Genomic DNA, 18729 nt, shown 5'->3' on the forward strand with positions numbered 1-18729 from the left:
ATTGCACCTATTTGATTAGGTGCGTCCAAAAAATTGCACCAGCCAAAAACTCTTTGCTAGTGCTCCGCGCCAGACTCCGTGCCAGTATCCCACTATATATATAGTGGGAGCACTGCTGAGCCAGTGTACAGGTTTCCATACCCTACTTGCTGCTCTCAGTGCGTCCCGACTTAGCGTCTCACCCTGGCGACCGTTTGCCCATCGTGGTACATTACCCTCTCCAGAGTCGACGCTCTGGTAAGGGCCACCCGCAGATGTCGAGCGTTGCCTGTTGCCCCCTGCTGGCGCGTGGCCAAACACGAGTGCCAGTGCACTTCGGGTTTGGGTGCGGGTGCACCTAACTGCTGCACCTCGCAAGGGATCTCAGGGAGCCAGCAGAGCCCAGTCGGGGGGACGATTGAGCCGGCTGACCAAGGGCTGCTGTACGTAAGCGATGGTTTCTGACGTTGATGGACTCCCCTCGACTGCTGGCGCGTTGCTCTAGACCATACGAGCAACCATCCGCGCCCCTGCTCGTCACGGCTGGCAACGGCTGACCCATCATCAAATTGCTGACCACCTGCGTGCGCCCGCCGCCGATATAGCAGAGGCCATCTCATTGCACGAGCATGACTGCACCATTTTTGCAACTGTTTACCCATATTCCCCGCACCGTGCTGGCTGGCCGGTGCACCCGGTGCTACGCGGCTCTCACAAGGACAGTCCTCACTGTTGCTGGACTTCCACGAGCCGCAGAGCGGCCGGCTCTGGCACAGCAAGGTAGCTCTTGTCACGGCGGTGGGCTGATTGGTGGCCTCTGCCGGAGCCGCCCCACACAGTGGAGACTACAGCACACAAACGACAGCCCGAATGCACACTCAGTATCAGAATACCCTCTCCTGAAACTGCTGGGTCGCCGACAGCACTAGCGGGTCGCGACAGGACAGGACCGCGGGGATCAAGAGCGCGCCAGATGGCTTTGCGCAAGCTCCGAATTTTGCCGTTTCTCTGGAGTTCAGCCATCGCTGCAGGCTCTTTCGCTGCCCTGCTGGAGACCTGATTCCAGGAAGGCAGTCTGCGCGGTGCGCCCGCGGCCCCCGAGCCTGGTTACCCGGGGCGACGGTCTCCACAGCGGTTGAGCTTGTTGCGGCCTGTTCGTAGCACGCCCGAGCAGCGGCAGACAATCGAGACTCGCGCCAGCACCCAGTATCTATAGTACGAGGCATTTGCATCACGGTAGAAATCCAGAGCGGAGGCGAGGGTTTTGACAGTTTCAGGTTAAGGAATGGGCCCATCCCGCGTCATGTAACGCCACTGCCTAGGATCAGTCTACGTAAACACACTCCAACCTTAGATAAGTTTCGCTAGTCGGACAAGCAGTGATCTGCTGAAGTGTGCTCCTTCCCTATGTGGTCATAGGTTTGGCACAACTTACTGACTCTTCTGGGTATGCCTGAGAGCACAAAAGCTACTGTGTTGATGCCTCCCGGTACGCATGCCAGGTCGAATTATCTCCAGGTAATCATACCACCGAGATATTGTGGACCGTCCTCAGAGAACTCCGGAGACGAGATCGTACCATCCCGGAGTTAGTTCCTCTTTCTGCGGGGTTCTGTATTTCTATGTAGACATCCTTCTACATAGAAATACAGAACCCCGCGTAGCGCGGGGAGACCCGCTGGAGGGCCCCGGGGCATTGCCGAGCCAGAGAAATCTTCCGAGTGTCGAGTCGCACGGGCTACACACTATGCTTCCTCGGATGTAGCTTAGCTGCGCGGTGCACGCGTCACCCGAAACCTTCGCTACGCTCATCAGCGCCACATCGCATCTCACGGCTGCAGGTGGGGTTCCTTCCTCCGTATACAGGCAAAGGGAAGGCTGTGGACAGCGTATGCTATGCTGCTACCGGGGCAACTGGGCCTCTTTATTGTAGACGGACCATGAAGAAACGCCGGACGATCCCCGATCCAGGACGGGGCTGCACACCGGCAGTCGTGTTCGATCCGTCTGCCCAGATAATCTGTTTCCTGTAGAGTAGCCACCTTGCTTTGGCTTTCTCCGTCTCGTATATCGCTGCATTTGAGTACTCGTCCTCTAACGTGCGTTCGCTAGGAGAGACCGAGCCGTTATCAGGCCAGTTTCAGCACGTTTATTGAGCTACTCAGCACAGTACGAATTCACTCAACACTGACGCTTTCGTTCACCTTCGCCAACTCACTGGTCCTGCAGCGCGTGCGCCGGCTGTCCGGGGCAGACATGCAGCTCGGAGGTTCAGCTCCGGCTGGGGAAATTCTGACGTAACCCGTAAAAGGCCGAGTTCCACGCACAAACGATACCGTGCGCGCTAAAGCAAATGCTCTGTCCTCCTATAGATAAGGACAGAGACACAAGCAACAACAGGACGTACTCGTAAACATGATCGAAAAACAGCGCACCTGCAACTCCGTACACCGAAGCCCGAGAGGTGCCACTGTATGTAAACCCGAACATGTCTTGCTTGGGCACGCAGAAAGAAACAGCACTCTTGTAAAAAAACAATACTCCTCAGGAGTATTGCCAGTCTGGTTTCCCAATGTACGGCTTGTGTTTCCGCGCCCGCCTGTCTTCGATATAACTGTAGCCACGGATCATCTTTTCTTGGTCCCAGGCGCACTGACGCCATTCGTTGAACCACTTCACGCACTTGGTCCCTGCACCATGAGGGTCCTGCAGGCACACACATCATATTGCATCGTGAGGGCAGCCGGACTCGGAAGGAGTTGCTGTGGCTCTCAATCCGTTGCGATCGGTGTGCAGCAGAGTGGGGTGTACGTGGGCAGTCTTTTTCCTGTTTCAGCTGCCCAAGTGCCTCGACGTGGAACATGTCTTCTTACAAAGACCGCGCCCTTTGATCATCATTTCCTCTCTTCACATCCAGTAACCCAAGAACTCTTGCTCCCACGCTGTCGGGCACGATTCTCGGATGCTTGTAAAGTGCGCACTTCCAGAGACGTTCTCGGTGAATGCAAGGCACTTCCCATCTGGTACTCCGTCTGAGCGCACATCTCTCTAGTGCACGAAGCCGGAACCGCCAGTCTCGCGCACAACTGAATCACCATTTGCTGCGTTCACCATGTACGCCTTCTCAGACGACTGAAGCTAAAGTGGTGGCATGTGCGGCCACGCAACACTATGCAAGTACCCAGCAAACCATGTTGGTTTTCGCCCAGGAGCACGTGATCACTTCGTGAACACGGAGTAAAACTGGTAAGCAGACGACATGGACAGCAGTGCCCGACTTGAACTAGAGGCAAACAACATACCTCTCGTCTCTAACTCTGCCGCTCTCGGCCAGTGCACGAAAGGATGCATCAGTTCACACACGTCCTGACTAGGCGTAAGTCAGAAAGGGTGCCATCGTCATGAATTCAAAGCACTTGCTGAGGGACCCCAACGCAGGAGGCAAAAGTAACGCCCTAGGAGAGTCCGCTGTCTTGGAGACCCCACATATGTTGAAGGCCTTCACGCGTCCACACGTACCAGGGGGCAGAACATGGGCAATGGAAAGGTGGACTTCGCAATCTTCCGCCACTTACGATATGCGCTTGTGCTGCCTTAAGGCACTTGAACTCTTCGACCATAAGATACTTGCACGCGCTCTTCGGGTCGTCTGCTTCAACCTTTGCCGCGAAATCATTGACTGCAAGCCTGATTTCATCAGCTGTTTTGGTGGCGCCATGCATGCTTGGCAGGTACAACCCGTGGTGGTACGCGAGCAAACGTTCCCAGTTCGATGAGAATGAAGGCGTGTTACTGAAACCGCCTTCAGGGAGATGATCGGCGACCATGTTGGAGTACTGAGTGTTGATCCTGTCTGGCTCGGGATGGTCATTGGGGTGGAATGTCCTAGCGTCGGAAGCCCACGGGTAGCGGACGGCTTCATGATTTCGGTTGTCGTAGACTGAGTTGTACATGCGACTGCCTGTCCGGCGACTGATGGGAATGGGTTCGTTGCCCCAGTGATACTTGCCAAATTTCTTATCATCGTCCATCTGCGGGTTCAACGGGGCTTTCCCTATGACCTCAGGGAAGGCTTCCGCCCCCAAGACGGTGCCCGTCACCTTGATGCGCGGCGGAGAATCTGTCATTCTGCTTTACTCAGGAATCAAGGTACTGTGCAAAAGGGCTTCGACGAAACACACGCAACACGACGAAGCAGGAGTCTGTACGACTCCAGCAGACAGTCTGGCTTGCGCCCGAGGAGGTTGAACAAACTCCAGAATACGAGTGAAAGAAATCCGTGCACGACGGACATAGAGGAAAAGGAACGATTGTCCGGCTTCTGCGTGTGAACGGCAGAATTGGCACCCGGAGTGCATGCATGCACGAAAGCTAGGATAGGACATCAGTCCAGGCCAGCCCTGGTCGTCGACAGGCGTACCCGTTTACTTCGGATAGGAGATTCTTCGACTTCTCACGGCCTATTCACATGCGCGGTAACCTTGCCCTGCAAGCCTGAACGTTCCTGACTACTGCGACCAAACCTGCTGTACTTCGGCAGAGATTTTCGTTTGAGTTGTATCAGGCAGAAGCAGTTCAAGAGCCGTCACGCGGCTAGTATTGTGTGTGTTTTCTGCGCGGAGTGCTTAGAAAGTGATTTTGCGGCTTCTCCGAGTCTGGAAGACACCGACACCTCTTGCCACTTTCTTATGCGGGCGGCCGCACACATATGAGTCGAAGCACGGTGGAGAGCCGTTTCCTTTTTTTTTCCAAAAAAGAGAACCGGAAAACGGCTCTCCTACGCGAGCGTTGGCAGGAGCACATCGTGAAAGCTCTCTCTGCGCCGCCGTCTTGACCAATGCGGGATCTACTCGCGAGTTCAGTCAGATGGTTGATCCTCGATTTATCTGTGATGCGCTACCGATCCAAGGAGGCCGACGCAGAAACCCTCAATGCCAGGTGTAGCTCAAAGAGCGTCTCTCTGCACTCGGGTACGTCACCAATACAGATTCCAGCAAGAATCGTAGCAGCACTCCGAGAGCGAAAAAAACTGAGCACGACGCCAGTTCGTCTCGACCTCTCACAATTGCATTGGTTTACAGTCTAAGAAAGAAGGCCGTTTTGAAAACAACCGTCCAAGAGAGGAAACGACGTACAGTCAGCACGAACTGCCTGTCTCTCAGAGCGACTGCCCATCACGCACCTGCCGTTTGTACGCGGAGGAGAAACATATCCCTCCACTTTCGAAAATCTTTCCCCGATCTGGTTAGTCAACACCGCCAAGACAAGTACTGCCACTCATGTTCTCCGTCCTTTCTGCACGGACCGAAAGAGAAGCGCCTTCTCTTGCTTTGTATTCAAGGCCGTCCGGTTACCCGCAGCAGCACTCTACGCACCTTATCCGAGGAAAGACACAGGTCTAATCGCTCAGTGCCGGAACTGTGACTTCGTGGCGGTTCCTTGGTGACTACGGTCATGACGCCCGGGCAGGGATCCACTATGTTAACACGCGTTCCGAACTGCATGCAGTGTAGTTCTTCTGCGTTCGCCGGATTGCCGTCACCCGAACTCATGAGAAACGCTGAACAACAGCGAGGTTGTGAAACGGGCCGCACGAGAAGGCGACCACTCCTGGCCTCCCGGGTTTCCTGGGAACGTACGTTTCAACTGTTTTCCGGACATCAGGTGCCCAGTTTGCTCCCATAAGTTCAGCTTCTTCGTGTCTCCGTCTGACAACCGGGTCCTGTGATATCCTTCGTACTTTTTGTTCGAAGACAAAAGAGGAAAAGGCCGCCATTTCCAGGGGGCGGAGAATACACTTGGTCGGGACTCCCGTGATACCCAAGCAGCAGTGCCGGTTCTCTCCAAAGGCGTAAAACCGCGTATACTTATGGCCTGCATGAAAAACCTCGATGACCGTGTGAGAAGCTCCGCACCAGGCTCTGTACAAAAGACGGCAAGCACACTACAGAAAGTCTAAGGACAGCGAGATACCCGGACATTCTGTCAAATTCTGTAGCCGGATGTGTTAGAGTTGTCGTAGCCTGTAAATGCATACCTACGTGAATAAGTGAGTGCACACTAGAGATTCGTCACGCATTCTTTGATCAAGAAAGCACAGAGTCACTTGAGCGTGCATTATCCAGCTGCACGGATGGAAGAGTCTGGGACACTACAGCGCCTTTGCACAGCGGGATATTCTCGAGTGACTGTCACAAGAGAAATGGAGCGACGCGCCGCTTCGACGCCTTTGTTTCTCCCCCGCCAAAATGATGACAACCAGAGACCAAGCTGATATCTTTAGTTGGCAGACACCACTCCGCCTGCACCGAACTTCGGGCACATACGCGTCCCGGCTACAAACAGAGTGAGGCAGGGTTCCTGACTCGAAGGATCTTTAGAGTGCCGTGCGAACGTACCCGGTACAGAGTTTTGAATCTGCTGAGCCCAGTGGTAGCTCCGTTGCTCGGGACGGAGGCGACTTCGACACTTCACCCGTTTTCGCTTCCAAGAAACTGTCCAAATCAACCTTCTGGGGCAACTGCCGTGTTCGCTTGTCACCGTGTCCGCACTGGCCTTTGTTGCTTCGCCCCCATGTGTACAGCTGGAAGGAAGGCAACCAACCGTTACTCTGCTGGGCACCCGTAGCAGAACTATCTTCCCGGGTCGCGCGGGAGTGCGAAAAAACAGGCTGCCACCTCACGACGGGAGCCCATACTAAATACATAACTACCTACTGTGCGCAGGTGTGCAGATGTGCATACGTGGACTAAAACCCTTTCCATACACAAATGCAGAAAAAATGCAACCGAACAGCTCGTCCCGTACCAGGAATCTGTGCTCACCTGCGCTCTACTGCGCTGTTAAGCAAGCCAGTGAACTGGTCAGAGGCATTGCGGAGGCTGTCGCAGTTGCCATGTGACATATAATACACACGCGTACACACACAGCAGGACGCGTGCCTTCCTGGTCCGTATCACTAGTACGCAGGCATGAGCAAGGCGCGAGACAACGAACTCCGGCGTTCGACTTCTGTGTGTACACACACGTCTGTGCATGACCCGGTGTTGACAGTACCGCGTGACAGTGGAATCAGAAACAGTACAGGAGCCGATGGCGGAAACAAACTAAGCAGGGAAGCGCCACCAGGATGCCAGGGGCCGGGTCTCTTTCACCGTGAGGGGAACCTCAGCCTGTATGAACGAACGCGCTCCCGGTGCGCTCTCAGAGAACAGACACCGCGGCTGCACAACACGATACTGCCCCCGCGCGTACCTCGGAAACCCACCGTGCAATGGCCAAGACATCGTCTTACGTTTCCTAGGGCATCTATAACGACGGAATGTCTGGATCCCATTGCGACGCCTACGATGCAAAGAGAAGGATACAGGGACCGGAAGAACGTGACCTGCAAAAAGCAAATACCGGAAAAAAGCCCTTTTTTCTGCACCCGGCGTCCCACGGTCACAAGCCGCGCTGCTCCTCATGACAACGGGAATAAAGCAATGTACACCTCTTGCCTGGAGCCCCCGTACAAATTCTGCCACCCAGGGTCTGCCTGTCGTGGGACGAAGGTCTTGAAGAAACTCAAAGAAAAGCCGGATTACGGACACACGAAAGATCTCCTCCAATCTCCCGTGCTGTACGACGTTTATTCTTCCAAGCCGACAATACACGGCCCTCGTAGTCTAGTCACTTCTTTCCGCCTCCAACACAGTGCTTCCGTGCCTCCCAGCACGGCGAGTGCCCTCCCCTCCCTCCGGCCTTTTTTTTTGGATGGACGACGATTAAGGCACGTCAGCTTGGCTCGATGTGGAAGAGCACGGCATTCAGGCCACTTCGTGTATCCGCCTGATGCACCCAGGGGTTCTGGCTCCAGGCAACACCGCCCCAGCGCAGGAGTGAATGTGTACACCAACATAATGCAAACGCTCCCCGGCGCAGTGGCTTGCTGATACCGAGGATGGGAACTGTCTACACTCCGTCTTGAAGAACAGTACTCGTACACGCTGATTAGTATGAAACGCAGAGTCCTACGAGCCCAAGGGGTGGCAGTCACCTGCCTATTCTCATCGAAAGTAACGTCGGGGCACTGACAGATAAAACGTGAGGGTGGGGGAGGGTACACAAACTCGACAGATCTTTATAACTTGGCAGCGGGAAAAAGTGTGCGCTGTTCGGCAGTGCTCAGTTACTTCTTCTGCACCCTGATGGCCCCAGCTCCACTTCCTGTCAAGAAGCTATAAATAGCAGCCTTTTGTCGGCACTAAGAAAGAACTCGCAGGTCCACAAAAACATTCAAGTGGTGCACAGGTGTGGTTAATTATGTCACCACTTGCGCCGCTACACGCACCGATGAGGTCTGAACAGCACACACCTTTGAGCTGTGGCACGCTCGCACTTCCTACATGCGCGCCAGCAATGGTGCGGATCGCCACGCAAAAAGAAATCGTAGACAGGTGGATCTCTACACACTGTAAAAGGACGACTACCGGTGTCAAGCATGTGCACGCGTGCACTTACTTACTTTATGCAGATACATGTATGCGCGGACTCCCCGTACAGGCACGAACTGCTGGCGCACCTCCAATGAGGACATTTACCTGTTTAGGGCAGCACCTGGAAACTTCTCCGCCATCCGCCACGTGTCCCTCATCGACAACCGGTTCTCCGTGTCCCAGCTGCCAGTCTGCACCGTCGCCCCACGTCCAAAGACCCCCGTCAGCGGTCACTGCCGCGTACGTCTTGGGACCTGCCGCAATGCCGACGGCAGGAAGGGAAGAGAAATCGTACAGGTACGGCTCGCGAATGCCAACTAGACCCGCAAAAGCGAGCTGTTCCTCAAAAGGAGTGGGTATTGCCCCCCAGCCGTAGACTTTGCCTGATGCCGTAAGGGCCAAGACGGAGTGAGCATTTAGTGCCACCTGATGGGACAAAACAGCAGAAACCCTTGGGGTAGATTATCCCTAGCTGGGGGGCCCTGCCCACACGTGCTTGCGTATGGGCATGTACAAAAATACGCATTCGTACCACCAAATGACAAGCGTCTTCATTCGCGGCGGAGCGCTTATTGTCGCGAAGTTCCCCGCAGCAAGCAAACTCAGTATGACGACTTCAAGGAGGTTATAGCCGCAAAAGCCAGCCAGGAGCAGAAGTCTCCAAAATCTCGCTCACCTCGTTGTTGACGCCAAATCAAACTCCCAGAGCCATGCAGCCGGGCCGGAGAGCCGTGTCTCAAAGCTCGGGGATAGTGCACTGTCTCCCATCAGTGTTGGTTCAGAATGAAGGGCACTAGAACCAGAGAAGCAGCAGACGTGAACACCACTACAATACCCCGAGAGAGGGAGCTACCGAAATGAAGAAAAAGACTCGGTCTCAGAGAGCATCGGAGCCTGATTCCCACCGCTATCGAGTCACCGTTTTTAGTCGAGGCAGCAGGGGCACAGCCAGTGGGCAAAATCTCCTAGACTTTTGCCGCGGCTGGTTTCCCATTGCGGGTCGCTTCATACGTCAGTTGAGAACGGGCACAGTATTGATAAGAAATTTCCCCACAATACGGGAATCCCCGTCTCGGATAGCAGTCGAAAGAATCCCCCCAGCCCTGAGCCCACACCAGAGTCTGCGTGCCACGTCCGTAGTCAGAACAATTGCGATGCTAGTTCGGCTCCAGTAAAATTTTAAAAGGACGGTCGTGCTCATCTCGTGACAGGGCGGACATCTCCACCAGAGCCACTGGATTCGTGTTGTACCTGAATGACGGGGATGGAATTGTCGAGCTGCTTGGTAAGTACCGCCAAATCGACGAGTTTGGGCTGCTCGACGAAGTCGGTAAACGCGCAACACTGCCCACACCGTGAGTTTCCTGCCAGAAAAAGCTCGCCAGTGGCCGAGATGCACGCTAGGGCGTCCGGCCCCGTTGCGACAGCAGAAACAAACACCTAGACGCAAAGACGGAAGCTGAATGTGAACAAGGTCTCCTGCCTGGGTTGAAGCCGGTGTGAAGTAACTTACTGAGTTGCATCCACTTTGTCGAGCGCACTTTTACCTAGAGTAACAACTCTGGAGGTTTCCCTCCTCTTAAGCCCAGCCTACTGCTGAGCGCGTGAAGAAATCAACCACACTTGGCGACAGAAAACCAAAAGCAGGCACGAGGCGCTGACTTTGTCCCCTGGCTTGGCGGGGTTGGCAGATAGCAGCACGCAGACACATCGGCTCACCGTCCCACAGTGGCTCAAAAATGGACTCTCTCACGGAAAGAAGACGAACTCGCTTTTGAAAAAAACGAGCGGATAGGGAATCGCCTTGTTCCATGCAGAGCAGCAGTCGCAGCTGACCAGATGATGTGTAGGCAGAAACTCAAAAAACTACCGCCTGAAGGGTGTCCCCGCGCAATCACTTCAATCTGCTTTTGTCACTGATTGACGCCTGTAATTCTTCTAAGAGCGAGACAAACACACATACTTTGGTGTACGGGTGACGATATACGGGTCAGCAGCTGCTCTTCTTGCAGCGTTCATGTTCCCGTTGAAACCTGACTGCATAAATATTAGTATAGAGAGATGTAATCAAGGGTAGATCTCCGCTGAGCCAATGCTTATCTACTTGAGAAGAGGTCTCCCTGCTGGGTAGATTCATGCACAGAAGTTGGCAGGACGAAGAGAAATGTGCACGGAGAGTACACTCGCTCGTCGTACAGGCTCCAGTTTGCAGTCTTTCAGCCGATCCTCCGGTTTCGATTTCGCCCACATGACGGGCTTGCTCTCGCTGTCGCCGGTGAGGTGAGAGGGATGAGGGAACACCCACTGGGGTCCAACCACCTCGCGTCTCTGTCGCCCGTCGTAGAGATTCCAAACTAACACCGAACCATCAGTAAACAAAAGGGCATTCACTCCATTCCCGCTTAGGCCAGCCACCCGCCGAGGAAGAGGAACACTCCTGAAGAGACGAGAACTTGTCAGCACACAAGACGAAGAAGAGGGAGACCAAGAGAGAGAAAGAGAAGGGCACTGTGTGAAACCGCCTGGACCAGCACAGGCGTCACGAGGGAGGTAACAGCACAGGAGATCGGGCCGCAGTTCATCCGCTTGTGATAGGCTAGGCACGCCTAGTCCACGGTGAGAAGTAAGAGACATCTCGTCAAGCTCTCCGAGCGAATCTAAACCCCACACAACCACTTCGACTGCTTCCGGATTGCCACCCTTCCTTGTCTGGCTGCTTTGTCTTTCCTCTCCACGACCGATCGCCGTCAGCGTGCTGTATTCTTCTCCGGCGGTTTCCTGTCCCTCCTCCTCGCCGGCGCAGTTGATGCGGCCTCCTGATTTGGCTGCAAAACCTGCTGGCTCCTTAGTCGGCAAAGCACCCACGAAAAATGATCCGTTTTTCAAAAACAACTGTTCCTCACGACCGTGGCTTTGTTGGTTTTCTCTGTCACGTGATTTTGAGACTCCTTCTTCGAGAGTCACTCGCTGGGCTTCGTTCAGTTGGCGCTGCAGCTCTTGCGGAGGTCCTTGACTGCGGAAAACGACAGACGAACAGGAGATGAACTGTCGCACGCACAAGCGTCTCCGAGGTTCGAGAAACAGATCTGAAAGTGCTCCCTCTCCGCAAGAAGACGGAGTCTGATGACACGCTGTGATCGCCACAGCACACCTGGGCATTGGTGCTCACAATTCTTACGTAAGAAGCGCTGTCCAGACTGGCGTAGTAACCTATCCCTCACAAGAGTGGAAGTACGCTGGCCTTCGTATAGCGCTGAACTTCGTCGATCTCGCGTGGCAGAAGATGTCTTATGGACGCAGGCGTCGGTGTACATCGGCGTCGCGCCCGACTTCTACGTGCGTGCACACATGGGTTTAGCTACGGACTGTATTTGACGTGACGACGCATACAAGACAGTCATTCCTGCTGAGGACATAGACTGCCCTCGTACCTCTACCCGTATTCTGCAAATGACTGGTGGAACAAGCAGCCAGTTCTCGTTCTCGTGTGAGGTGTAATGCCGTTGATGCCGCCTCGCCATAACCGTTACATCTAGTGCTCACTTATTCCTCACTATGTCATACAAACACTTCCCTGGGCATTTTGGCTACTCAAGAACGACAGAGGCCTCATGAAAAAAAGAAAACAAACCTATTTGGCTGAAGGCATGAATAACCTGGCTCGCATAGCGTCTCCGATAAGCGTAAACAAGGTGCGTCAGGGGAGTAAGTTTTCTACTGTCGTGAGCTTACAAGAAAACAAGGAACGTCGGCTGGCTACTCCACTCAGACCAGATGCTACCAGGCTCGCCGCTTCGGTGTCGTACGCGCACCCATGCCGCCAGGAGTTGAGGAGCAAGAGGTCGAAGAGCTCTCAGATACTCGGGCGGGGACGGAAAGGAACCGAGGAGAGGATAGGGTCGGGTACGGGGAGTTGTACAACGGGAGACCATAGAGCCAGAGCTCACAGGAAACGTGAAGGGCGACGAGGGAAGAGAGGCAGGAGCTCTACACTTTTCTGACTCTGCATTTGTATTCCCCTTTTCAATTCTCGTACAGGAAGGGAAATGTGCAAACGAATCAACTCTAGGAGCGGGCAACCAGGTACCGGAGTCCGTGTTTTCGTTTGCGCTGAAGACCTCTGAGTTGAGAAAGCCACCCCTGTCTTCCGAAGTAGGCCTCGCGCCTGAGATCCCAGCTCGAATACAAGATTGTCCCACTGCCGATGCCAATTGCTGTGACTGCGCGTCCTCTGGCGCGCGGAGGACCGACGTTACACTATAAGGGCAAAAAAAGAAAGGCGAAGTCACCACGTCTGCAAGGAGGAACTTGCTTTTTGTGGTTGCAATGTGTCTAACAACCACGAGTCCGGCTTGTGTTGTGGACATATCACACTCTTGCCTTGTGGTCTCGCCCGCGCTGACTCTCTGTGATTGCATTTGCCGCCTGTTGGTGTCGACTAGACGCTCTTCTGCTTTGTCCCGCACAGCTTCGCCTGTCGCCCCTGCAGAGTCCTCTCGTGACCGTGCTTCTCTCCCGTCTTTGTCTCCTGTCTCTCTAACCTCGTCATCAGAGATGTTTTTGAAAAGCCAGGGAAAACAATCTGAAGCGTTGAGCAAAAAGGCAACCCTGCCCTCACTCTTTCCAGAAGACCCCGATGAAGAGCAGGGACTCGGTGCTCCCCTCGAAGGGACTGAGAAGTCAACGAGGGTCCTGTAGAATCGCGCAGTGAACACGCTCCCGCATTCTGTATAAAGAGAAGTGAAGCAAGCATTTAACCGCACACACAGACATACAGACATGGTAGACAAAAGCAATCATTTGTGCGTACGCCCTCCTGGACCCACACGGGTACGTGCGGAATACAGATACTTACAAACACATATACAGAAACGTGCATGAAGTAAATCTACAGGCATACGCGTAAACATACAACTTTGCACACATACGTGTACATGCACACCTGCACATGCAATCATAGATACACGTGATACTAGAAACAATATACTCCCACACGCTCCAGCTCATTCACTCAACCATACACAATCGCGCATCTCAACCACCTAAACCATACACACATGCATCCATGTGAGCAGACAAAGTCTTGCAGACAAACGACGCACACACCTTTCAAAGGTGCCACGCCTGTGTAGTCCCACCCGATCTGCTGTAGAAGCTCCCTCTCTTTTTGCTCGAACAGTTCCCTAAAGAGAGCAGCTTGTGTCTCGTTGTCCCTGAGTGTTTGGTCTTTCATCACCCAAGCCTCCGCCGCCACCTCCAATGCCATGAGCTCGTCGAGCGACGAAGGAACTGTCTTGTCCTGGATCAACCCGCCGTGTTCCGCGGCGGTGTTACTAGACTCAGGAGACCGAGTGGAGGTTGTCAATCTAGAACAGGACGCAGGTGCTGACGAGGATACATGCGATGTCGGGAGCCATGGCTGAATGAAAAACTGCACCTTCTCTTCTCGAGGGCTGCCACCTGTCTCCTCAGGTTTTTTCTTTGGAAGGGGAAGGAAGATCTCAACGAAGAGCGAAAGACCGCTCTCGGAGACCTCGCGTCTGTGAAACGAAAAGAAGCCATTTGACCGGTCCGTAGATACGAAGGGCCGGTGAGAAGGTGAAAACGAGAAGACATCTTCCCCATCAAAAAAACGTCAATTGACGAGTGAAGCAGATACAGCCATCAGCACAGTCATCGGAAAGGTCTGATCTCAAAAGCGTGCTCGAGCAAATGACACGCTCGCGTTAACACCGGTGCTTCAGGCGCAAGCTGTTATCTACCGGCGCGTGTTAAATCCCTTTAGAAACTTAGGCACGCTTGTATGTGCGTGTATATGACTACACGTGTACACGCAGCAGAGACGACTGACAAACCTATCTCTGTACTTACTGCGGTCCTGCTAACACAAAACCAATCACTACGCGAGACTTGTAATGCAGACTTTCAGTGGACCAGCTGGTAAACCAGCTACCCCGGGTGCACAGCATAGCCTTCTTCGAGAATTTACGGTTTTCACTGCACTGGGGTGCCACGCAGGTGGCCAAAACCTTTCATCCGTGACCGGCCGCGAACTGAGAGAGGCAGACCGCGCACGCCTTCAGACTGGAGGCGGTATTTGAAAAGCATCTCCCTGATCTCGTAGACAACAGGATACACGCCTTTCAATGTCTGAATTAACCGCCTACTCATTCCTCACCCGATGACCTTCAGTCCACCGAGTATACCGTCGCTCCGTTCATGAGCAGCCTCCCACCACCCCGGCGCACCACCGTTCTCGACCACGCCAGTTCCCGTTTGGCTTTCAGCTCTCGTAGTCTTTCTCTCCTCTTCCAATGCGTCTGACAAGAACTGCTCGACAACCGCCAGTCTCTTCTCCAGCATTCCAGCAGCCTTGGAAAACTCTGCGTTCAAGAAGGGACCCACGTGAAGCTTTTTCGTCTTCCTTTCAGACGAAGTGTCTTCCCGACAGTCTCCTGAAGACCGTTCTTTCTCTTGCGAAAAACGAGAAGAACGGTATCCAGAGGCAGGTTCGTCGTGGGATCCTCCCTCCAGCATACTTTCTGAAGAGGTGGAGATCTGAGAGACCGCGGCCGCCAGTTCTTTTTCTGCTAATACGGAGCACGGCACTTCTGATTCTGATGCTGTCGTTGCTTCGGACACTGTGGCTTCTACCCGCCTTCCGCATGAGTGCTGCAGCTGCTTCTCAGTTGTCTCACAAACCCAGTTCTTTTCAGAAGAGGCATTTTCTATAAACCGCTTCCCGCCAGCAAGAGAAACAAAATCGCTGGCTTCTGTTACGTCCTTTATCACCTCTGGAAAAGGGCCAGCAGGCGTGTCTGGGTTCACTTCACCAGAGAGGTCGTCGCCGCTGCTACACGTCATCGGAAAAAAGGAAAGACTATGAAGCAACGCCGGTCTGGGTCTCATCCGAGTGCAAAATCCGTCCTTTCGTTTCTTTTTCTCTGCTCGAAGCCCGCAGCGGTCTGTAAGCGAAGACCCAAACATAGGCAAGGAACGCACGCAAAGTCATATAGACGCGAGCATGCAAGTATCTCGGAACCATGGACACACAGAAGGGTGAGTAAACAGAACCACTAACACAGATGGCGTTGTGAAAAAAATTACAGCAGATGAAGACTCGCGCACTTCTTTTTTGTTCAAACCACGCTTTCCGTCCGAGAGAGAGTCTCAACAGACACGAGAATAGTCTCAGCCGGACTGTATACTTTAAGCTAATTCAAGCACACTGGCTATATATACTCGAGCAGCGTAAGATCACAAGAGAGATGAACGTACGGGGAGAGATGAACTGTACGTAAACATATGCGAAGAAACATTCTTTAGAGGGTGTTTCAACAGTCTCATGCTATACCGACGGTCACGAACACACACACACTCACTGGAACGGCTGCATCTGAACACACTAGTAGTCCAAGCTGCAGATGCAAGGGAAGGACGCACACACAAGAGCGCATTTGTGCAACCGCGTGGGGCACGTGTTTGTCTGGGGTACGGCAGGTCAGCAAGTTGCACTCACAGTTGTGAGAGGCCTGCTAAAGAAAAAAGACTCTACAAGCTGCGGAGCAACGCTGGTGCAAACTGATCTGACACATGACCCTTTCCGAAGAGCTTGCTACGCCTTCTAACGTGTAACCCTCTAGAAGCCACAGGTGCCCGCGTTGTGTGCGACCGACACTTTCGGCAAGCTCAAGAAAGGGGGGGCAAGGGGGATTCGCCAAGCACTCAACATCGTACTCGCGAACTGACAGCACGAGGCATATTTGCGAGAACACGACTTGCCAAATGCAGAAGCGCTGTGCACAGAACATCGCCCTCCCCACTGAAAGTGAAGAAGCTGCATCGGGAAAGCTTTCTCTCTGATCTCCGAGAGCCTCTAGAGGAAATTTCGCGTACAACCGGAGTACACTCGACACACAACACACGCGACGGATATCTATTCATCGTCCGTGAAACTGTCGACGCCGGCGACGCTGCGGCTTGTTTGTGTCCCTTCACAACCGTGACTCAGAGATAGCAACAGCGGTTCTGCTTACATCCCTCGATACGAGCGACAGTTCTCTTGTGCTCCGTGTTGAACGCTGGGTGGCTGTAGGGGATTTCCACGTCATCGTAGGCCCGCAGAAAACGTTCGTCGGCGTCATCCCACCACTTCGCGTCCAAATCTTTCCCTTGTTGCTCGTTTCTTTCGCTCCACTTTCTCCAACCTCTTTCGCTTTCCCTCGATACCTCTCCTGCCTCCCTCCATTTAATTTGTCGATCCCCGCGATCTCCTCTGCAATTTGTCGTTTTGCAGCACCGATCCTGTTCTTCGCCTAACCCCTCCGTGCTTCCCCTCTTCTTCCTTTCCAACCAATCTTTTCGAAGTGCATTCACAAAGCGGCTCACATACTGCATCATGAACAGCCTCCAGAAAAGCAGAAGTCGCTCGTCTTCTGCGTCTCCGCTTTTAATCTCTCTGTTCCATCGCAGGGGATATCTGAGGGTAAGGCATCCACCAGGAACCTCGTCCACGGACGACTTCTCTCCATCACCTTTTCGAGAGGTTGCAACGCCATCGGACCCCGAGACCTCCTCTTCTACATGAGTATAAAAATCTCCCGATAGCGAGTAAACTGCCATGTTTTCGGTATTATTTTTAGCTGCACGGACAGGGCGATGAAAGGTGACCGTCACGCCAAAAGGACGATTTCCCTACTGCCTTTTCGTACCTTCCGGACGTCCTGATCTTGATGTCGCCAACAAAGTTTGCGGCTGAACTCGTGACGTCGTAAACCGATGCAACGATATGAAAAGAGGTCCCTCTAAAATGCGCCTACAGAAGAGTCTCCCAGCATGTACGAGCAGCGTCAGGTCACCACTAGCGTTGGTGTGTGTATATTCGCAGGCGCGCGAGTGCCTCCACATACAGAGAAAGGGAATTTCTCGAACTCTTTGTTGGCGCTGCGACCAGGTTGGCCTTATGTCACTACGCCTCTGTTTCTAGTCTTCTCTACAACAACATAGAATTGAGGCGTGTCTCTCTCGTGGCTTCGTACTGAAGTCTTTTTTTACAGTGGTGAATGTTGGACTGGAGACATGCCGCCTCTCCTCTCTTTGTCCCCAATCCTACATGGCACGCCTGAAGGACAGTTCGCCACCAGAACCGCACAAAAGACAAGTGGGAGAGTGAAATATACAGGGCGAATAGAGGACACTGCAAAGATCATCGTGGCGTTGAAAAGACCTTGTGGTGTATGTCACCGAGCTTCGCTCTCGTCGGCGTTCAATCTCACAACCCGGGCGTCGAGCTAAGCTGCGTGCAGCACTTTGCTATATCTTCAGCAACGTCTGCTCCCTGACTCGTTTCATCCCGCTGCCTCGGCACGGAGTGGGGTTTCTGCGTTGCAGCGTTCACAGGGACGTCCTGCGGGAGTACCGCCGGAGATTCTGTTACCGCATCCGGACGGCGCCCGAAAAGAACGCAGAAGGCGTATACATGACTGAAGGCGAGTCCTTTAACAGTGAGGACCAGCCGGCTACGAAAAGGTCCCGGGGTGACGGTATAGCGAAGCGCGGGGGGCGTGGCGTTTGTCGGCGAGATTCCGCCAATCGACCCGAGGGGCCGTCAGGCAAGCGGGAAGTGTGGTCGGAAGCTGATAGCCAAACGAGCCACTACAAAAACGACACTGCGTAAAAACAAGCAGAAGAAATAAAAACTCCGCAGCTAGTGAAGTGTGTGACTTCCAGTTTGCGTTACGGAAGACTCGCCGTCAGCTAGTAACGTGTAAGGCTCGACGCCTGCCGTTGCCGGAAGAGGAGCGACGGCTCTACCGAATCCTTGCGTCTGACCACGACCGGGGTCGCCACAGAGCAACAAACGGCAAACACGAGGAATATACTGGCCTTGTGTCAGGGGACTCAATCCAACACAGCGCAGAGCTTGCTCGAGGCTGTTCACGCTCTGCGTCGTCGCCATGAGACGCGAAGGTCCGTCGGGGCACGCATGCGCTAGTACTGCAGCAGCCGTAGGAGACGGCAGGCCTCCGGAGGTGCCCAGCACTTCGCTCGCATGTAAAGCCCACACCGGTAGCTAAAGAGCGATGAGAAAGAAGAGACCACCTACCAGGTCTGTACAACGTGGTCAAAAAACTGTCCCAACACGTTTTTACGAGGGTCATTCTTGGATACACAGACTCGCGATCGTTGCTCCGTCCTGCTCCGTCTACAGTTAGCTGCTGTAGGAGTGGAGTGGCCACCGCTCATTGTAAAGGCTGCCGCAAGAATGACCCTC

General features: G+C 53.8%; 2 protein-coding genes across 2 annotated transcripts; both read right to left on the bottom strand.

Annotated features, from left to right (window-relative positions):
- Positions 1-2412: 2412 nt before the first annotated feature.
- Positions 2413-4307, bottom strand: CSUI_000365 (uncharacterized protein). The gene is made up of 2 exons (XM_068060599.1): positions 3555-4307; positions 2413-2685 (listed from the first exon to the last, which is right to left on the bottom strand). Exons 1-2 carry the CDS (start codon positions 4104-4106, stop codon positions 2524-2526), a joined length of 714 nt encoding a protein of 237 aa, XP_067927424.1. The 5' UTR covers positions 4107-4307; the 3' UTR covers positions 2413-2523.
- Positions 4308-5019: 712 nt separating this feature from the next.
- On the bottom strand, positions 5020-18354 carry CSUI_000366 (ultraviolet-b receptor uvr8). Its single transcript, XM_068060600.1, has 10 exons — positions 16493-18354; positions 14635-15421; positions 13563-13996; positions 12189-13182; positions 10653-11469; positions 9708-9896; positions 8562-8882; positions 7247-7366; positions 6378-6562; positions 5020-5900 (listed from the first exon to the last, which is right to left on the bottom strand). Exons 1-10 carry the CDS (start codon positions 17076-17078, stop codon positions 5528-5530), a joined length of 4806 nt encoding a protein of 1601 aa, XP_067927425.1. The 5' UTR covers positions 17079-18354; the 3' UTR covers positions 5020-5527.
- Between the last annotated feature and the right edge of the window lie 375 nt (positions 18355-18729).

Source organism: Cystoisospora suis (assembly GCF_002600585.1).
Source record: "Cystoisospora suis strain Wien I chromosome Unknown contig_159, whole genome shotgun sequence".
Lineage (NCBI taxonomy): Eukaryota > Apicomplexa > Conoidasida > Eucoccidiorida > Sarcocystidae > Cystoisospora > Cystoisospora suis.

Bases quoted from the DNA above. Each gene is read 5' to 3' on its own strand.
- CSUI_000365 (XM_068060599.1), bottom strand. From the start codon at position 4,106: ATGACAGATTCTCCGCCGCGCATCAAGGTGACGGGCACCGTCTTGGGG. The intron at 2,686-3,554 runs GTAAGTGGCGGA...GTGTGCCTGCAG, and splicing joins AGGCAGCACAAGCGCATATC to GACCCTCATGGTGCAGGGAC.
- CSUI_000366 (XM_068060600.1), bottom strand. From the start codon at position 17,078: ATGGCAGTTTACTCGCTATCGGGAGATTTTTATACTCATGTAGAAGAG. The intron at 8,883-9,707 runs GTACAACACGAA...TTGTCCCATCAG, and splicing joins ATTCCATCCCCGTCATTCAG to GTGGCACTAAATGCTCACTC. The intron at 7,367-8,561 runs GTAAATGTCCTC...TGCTTTTTGCAG, and splicing joins CCAGGTGCTGCCCTAAACAG to GTCACGTTCTTCCGGTCCCT.